General features: G+C 38.7%; 1 protein-coding gene across 5 annotated transcripts in view; it reads left to right on the top strand.

Moving 5' to 3' along the window:
- The window catches only part of krt222 (keratin 222), a 34409-nt gene that overhangs the window by 20896 nt on the left and 7513 nt on the right, over window positions 1-6000 (top strand). For all 5 annotated transcript variants that reach the window (XM_017304147.1, XM_017304146.1, XM_017304145.1 and 2 more), the window contains 2 exons: window positions 4357-4482; window positions 5747-5967. In XM_017304147.1, coding sequence (XP_017159636.1) covers window positions 4357-4482; window positions 5747-5967 — 347 coding nt within the window. The remainder of the gene's footprint in view (window positions 1-4356; window positions 4483-5746; window positions 5968-6000) is intronic.

The following is a 6000-nucleotide window of genomic DNA, read 5'->3' as shown; positions in this document are numbered from 1 at the left end:
TATATATATGTCTCAAACTACAGGAAAAGCCATTCCTAATCTCTCCTAATATTTTTTTCAGTATTGCTAGATAAAGCTGAGTGTGGAATGATTATTCGACTAATACCGTAAGCAGAGGTTATGCAATTCCTTTTTTTAATAGGATAAATCCACATGTTTTAGATGTGTATATTCAGTTCTCTGGTTTGTGTTGTTTTCTGCTAATCTGAGACATCTTGAGGAAAAAAACAGTGTGATCAAAATCACAGTTTTTAAAACTTTCCATTTTAGTTTTGCTTAGAATTTAAGCTAAAAAATATTTTAAAAAGATTGTAAGACAAAAAAGTTGAAGATAAGCAGCCAAGAAAAGAACAACCAAAGCTACAGCTATGGCTGTAGCTAGAATTTTAATTCATAAAATAAACATTTATATGGTGATTTATCCAGTGAGGAGGATTAAGTTGGAAGAATAAAGTGGGGACATCAAATCACCATAAAATTAAAATCTTTTTGTTATGAACCCAGTCAATTCGCCACATTGGTGAGTGACCACATGTGACAAGAGTACGACAAAAAAATGAAAATAACATAAAAGTCTAGCAGCATTACATTGATGTTGCAATGTTCTGACCAGCAGTGTTGCCCTGTTTCCCACGGCTGTCATGTCTTCCATATTTCTGCACAATGACAATAAAATTATGATTCTGATTCTCTGATTTACAAACCAATGTGTCACCAGGATCGTAAATTACTTTATACTATAATTTATACTACTACGTTGTATTGGCAAGTATTTGTCTCCGTCTCACTTTTATCCATATAATCGGTTCTCATTTCAGTCATAAGGATAAAATTACACAACAGTGATGTGGCTGTGACAGCATTAGTCTAAGAACTCCATCTGCAGGTAGTTTAACAACATGTTGTTTGGCCCTTACAGATCACTTCAAGCTGATGCATAAGAAATGCTGGCTGGAAAGGAAGCTAAAATATAGTAGACAGGCAGGACAGCAGTGGTTTCACTGCAGCAGAGGACATGTAAAACAGAAAACTACATAGAGGGAACGCGATGAAGTGCAGAATTATGTGGAGCAGGACTGACCAGATGAACCAGCAGTCACTAAAGAACCAAAGAAGAATTTATACTGAGGAGAAATGACATTTGTAATCTGTCCTAATATCAGTAGGTTTTACGACCCCTGACACTACTGAGCAGATTGGGGGCGGAACGTAATCATAGACAAATAGAATTAAACAGGATAAATAGCAGAAAGGGAACTAAGCATCAACCAGAAACTAATAAGTACTACAGAAAAAATACAAATAGTTAATAAGAAAGGCTGGGAAACTCAGACACAGTGAGAAAACAGGAAGTAAAGAGAACACTGAAAAGAGAGGTCCAGGCTAACCAATATAAAACATGAAGCTACAAATAAGAAACCAAAGGCAATTTTAAACACAACAAACTCAACTGTTGAAACATGATAAAGTCCAACATGACGATTCTTGGTGGTCGATCTGCTGACTCTGCAACTTATCTTCTGGCAGGAAGTTCTGTTTCCCTCAGCATTGGGTTGTTCTTTCTCTTAAAGCCAAGTTTCCAATTGAGATATAATCTCATATCAAAAGATGTTTCCAACACAAAAAACCGATGAAAAGAAATCTTCATCTGTTAACTTTCACAAAACCCATTTGTGAGGACATTTGTAGCAAACCTCTTATTTAATATTTCTTTGTAATGACAATAAGAAGTTGAACATCCATTCAACCTACCTGTTAGAAACGTCTCTATCTGTCAGTATAACCATTTATTTTCTAATCACTGTGACAAATTGCCAGACAGGGCAGATGCAAATGCTGAGTCATCATCCATATAAGTGCATGTCCCATGTTAGGGATATTACTTCAAAGAATCTTTTTTTTATATTTCAGAATAGTATGTTTGAATTTGACATTAGGTTCTAATTTATTAGATTTTAAATGTTTAAGACTTTTAGCTATTTGGCTCTACTATACGTATTTATACAGGAAAATCTTAACACCTCTGAGAATCGATGCCATGCATTGTCAACAGAAGGATTTTCACTGATAACAAATGCAAGTGCCTACCAACAAATTTTTAAATCCTTTTATTAAAAGTTTGAACTCCCCAAGAGTGGCCAGTCTGGAGAGTTTCAGGTCCTGCTGAAGCCTGTTCCAGGTGGAGGGACCAGAAAAGGAGAAAGCCTTTTTGCCAAGTCCAACATGACGAAGGAACTCACCGAAGGAACGCTGAATGTAATAAAGTCCAATATTTTTAAATAGACTTCTGATTAAATTCTAGAAGATGCATTTAAGTGAAGTTCTCTATCCTTTTTGTGTGTGCGCAACCTCTAACTTGGCTGGACTGTCACGTTTAACTTCTCCACACCTAATTGGCAATGAGTCAGAAAGAACTGCTGATTTGTGCTCAGTGAACTGTGGACAACTAAGACGCGTTTCAAAACAAATTCACAGACAAGGCATCTCACGCAATAAAACTTGACACTTATGTTAAGACGCTGTGAAGCAAGGCAGCCTGGTTCATGGGCGAGTGCCACCTTTTCAAGCTTCTCTACAATGGCTTTCTCTGTTGTTATTCACACAGAAGCATAAACTCACAACTGAATGTGATGACAAAAGGGATAGAGATGTTATCTACTCTAAATCAGAAAGTTAAATACTTTGGATTTCCAAAGTAGGAATCCACCTTGAATACAACCACAAATTTACTGTGTCTGGCTGGGAATTTATGTAGGAAACCAGAAGAAGTGGTGATGTATTTTAAGCATTTTCAAGTGTGGCATGCATTTGCATATAATCAAAACATCACCTTTAGCTGCAATTAGATGGTAGACTTTCACGTTATCCATATATTTGTTCTCCCCAGCATGGCTTGTGTCAAACTGCAGAGGGAACTTCTTGTGGCATTCTTCAACAATGACGTTCTTCTGCTATAAGGCCTAAATTTGTGATAATTGCATTAGTTGTTTTGTCATCATATTCTATCACCTGAACCAAGGATCTTTGCAGTTCCTTAGGAGACCTTGGTAGAGGTGTAGTTCTTCCATTTCCTTTATATTTTCACAAGATGGTGTGTAGAAAGCTCAGGATATTGTTTTATACTCTAACTCTGGTTTGAACTTCTACCCAGCTTTTTTTCCCCCGATCTTCATGATACTGATTGGTCACCAATGATATCTAACAAACCTCTGAGGCCATCACAAAACAGCTGCATTTATGAGGTTAAATTGCATACATCCTGACAGTATTTATTAAAAAGGTAACTTTTTAAAGAAGTTGGGAGGTTATTTGGGTAATGTGCTTTGTTTTATTTGGGAGAATCAAAGTAAAAGGGAGTTAGAACAACAGCACACGAAACTTTTCAGATTCTTGCATTGACTAATCATTTAACATACCAAAAAAATGAGATGTGAGAAGTTCATGGGCTGTGCATATGCTTGCATGGTACTACAATGAGCTGAAAGTATAGGAATAAGCACTTTAAAAATCATTTTGGTGATACTTTTAGCAAGACAAATTAGTCCATCTGTAACAATGATAGGTACTAATTACTGGTTTTAGATTTCACGATTTTCTTTTTTTTTTTTTCATTTGTATGTCATCATAAAAATGTCACTGCAGAAATAGTTGAGTTGTTGAAGTGAAGGATCCGTGTCGTTTACGTGTTGAGCCAGCCGGAAAATAAAACCCCTCCCTGTCCTCATCTGACGAGGGATCCGGTGTTATCAGTAACTACCTGCTGATGATGGGAAAACCTGGCTGAAACCTGCCTGTCCTGTGACTCAAAAACCGTTTTGTGTGTTGAGACAGGTAGTAAGCGTAGGTGGAGGAAGAAATTAAACACAAAATGCCTTACATAACTTCAAATTCTTTTATGTTTCTGGGGGTTTTTTGTTGTTGTGAAAACATTTGAATAACAACAAGCAGCTTCAACGGGTTTAAAGGCTCTGGTGAGGAATGCCTAACAGCTGTACGGCGTGTCGGCACGGTGCAGCTGTGTACACTCACAGGCCTGGGTGTCTGCTCTGCTGTCTTGTTTTCCCAAACTTGAAATCCACACTGCCAACGTCGCCACCCGTCTCCTCTTCAACCCTTGGCTGAATGCTAGCAGGGGTAAAAAAAAAAACAAAAAAAAAAACACTTACCTACAAGGTGTGGCATCAAAAGAAAAACAGGCTTTTCCTCTTTAGTGTAAGCATTGTCACACTAACCTAAAGAATTTAGTACAGTTTGGACCCTGATTGTGATATAAAACCACCTCAGCGATGAGACTGTGTGTGTACGTTGCATTTGTTTTTGCCAACTGTACAATATGACCCTTCGTCCATCATATAGGAAGAGGCAGCATGGGCGCAGGTGAGCCTTGGAGGAGCTGCGCTGAAGGAGGCCCGGGCTGAGCTGGCTGAGGCCAGGAAGCAGTGGCGCTCCTTGCAGGTGGAGATTGAAACCCTGCATGCCTTGGTGAGATAAGTTCATCACTCATCACCACACCCAGCCAGTGCGCTGATAAGACATGAAAAATGTTAGATGTCACTTTTGTTGGAAAAAAAGACAAACATCACTCTGACAGGTCAAAGAATACAATCGTCTTTGCATTTTCCAGTCAATTAACTTTGAAAACTTTTCTTTTCTAATTGTTTTCTCAACACATACAACTTTTTTACATTAATCTTTTTCTTTTTTTTTTTTCCCCCACAGATTTTTTTCTGCATGGATCTAGGTTACAAAAAATACAAAAAGATGGCTGTTCTAAAATAGTATTAAAAGTAGTCTAGAGAAATTTAATGCATGAGGCAGACAATAGTTACACATTTAGCTATGCGCATCCTGCATTTGTTTGCACACAAGGATTCAAAGAGCCAAGAAATTAATGATCCTCTGTTAAAGTTATACAGCAAAAACAAATGTTATGTGGTGTCAAGTGATCCAAAAACTGAAATTTAAAGAAAAAGATATTAAGCGAGTCAGATAATTTTATTTATTTATTTTTCTCTCTCTCTCTTCAGGCTCATCGTGTGCTAATATTCATTAAACTGAGGATAATTTTTGACATCAGCAGTTGTTCTTATAGATGGAAATTGGAATCTTTAACATAGTCATTCTGTAGGGCTATCTACCAAGACTCTTTGGAGAAGCTTGGATACAGAATGTAATTTTTTTTGTTTGAGATTATGAAAGTCCATCCATCCATCCATTTTCTTGACACCCTTGTCCCTTAGTGGGGTCGGGAGGGTTATATTATGAAAGTATTTAACTGAATTACATAACAAGTAACCTATTAATTCATTTTGCAAAAGATGATTGAGTCCCTGTGGAGCAAATAAAGTTGTGAGTTGAAAGTGGTGTGTTCGACTTTAATATTTTTCTTTTCCCAGGAGTCACAACAAAGGGGCTTTGAGGTCAGTGTTGGTGAAATGCAAAACAGCTGCTGGTTATTTGATGCCAGCCAAACTAGACATCATACAGGCCAGATGCGAATCTACGTGATGATTACGTTTGCAGGTTTTCAAAGAAGATTCTCTGTGGTGTTGTTTGTAGCTGAGGAAACACCTCAGTGGTGGCTTTAAAGGCCTTGTAGGCCTCACAGACAGTATAGGTTTTCTGAGCATGTTGCAACCACAAACCTCATGATGCGGCCATCACCATGTTTTATCATGGTGTTCGTGTTGATGTGCAGTGTTTTCTGCCACAGAATCAATTAAGTTCATTGCTTTCCGGGCTCCAGGAGAAAGGCCTGGAGTGTTCGCTGCAGCACACCCAGGAGCTGTACACAAGCCAGCTGCACGACCTCTCCCAGGTGATCGTCGGGCTGGAGAGCGAGCTGGAGCAGGTGAGGAGCGGCTTGGCCACCCAGCGCCAGCGCCACAGCCAGCTGCTCAACACCAAGATGAGGCTAGAGCGTGAGATTACCACTTATCGACGGCTTCTGGAGCGAGAAGAGGGCAGGTGAGTGCGAGACGCAGGAAGGGAGGTGGAACT

The sequence above is a fragment of the Poecilia reticulata genome, linkage group LG1, assembly GCF_000633615.1.
Source record: "Poecilia reticulata strain Guanapo linkage group LG1, Guppy_female_1.0+MT, whole genome shotgun sequence".
In the NCBI taxonomy this organism is placed as follows: domain Eukaryota; kingdom Metazoa; phylum Chordata; class Actinopteri; order Cyprinodontiformes; family Poeciliidae; genus Poecilia; species Poecilia reticulata.
The sequence above is the reverse complement of the archived record's forward strand: the minus strand, read 5'-3'. Positions and strand labels throughout refer to the sequence as shown.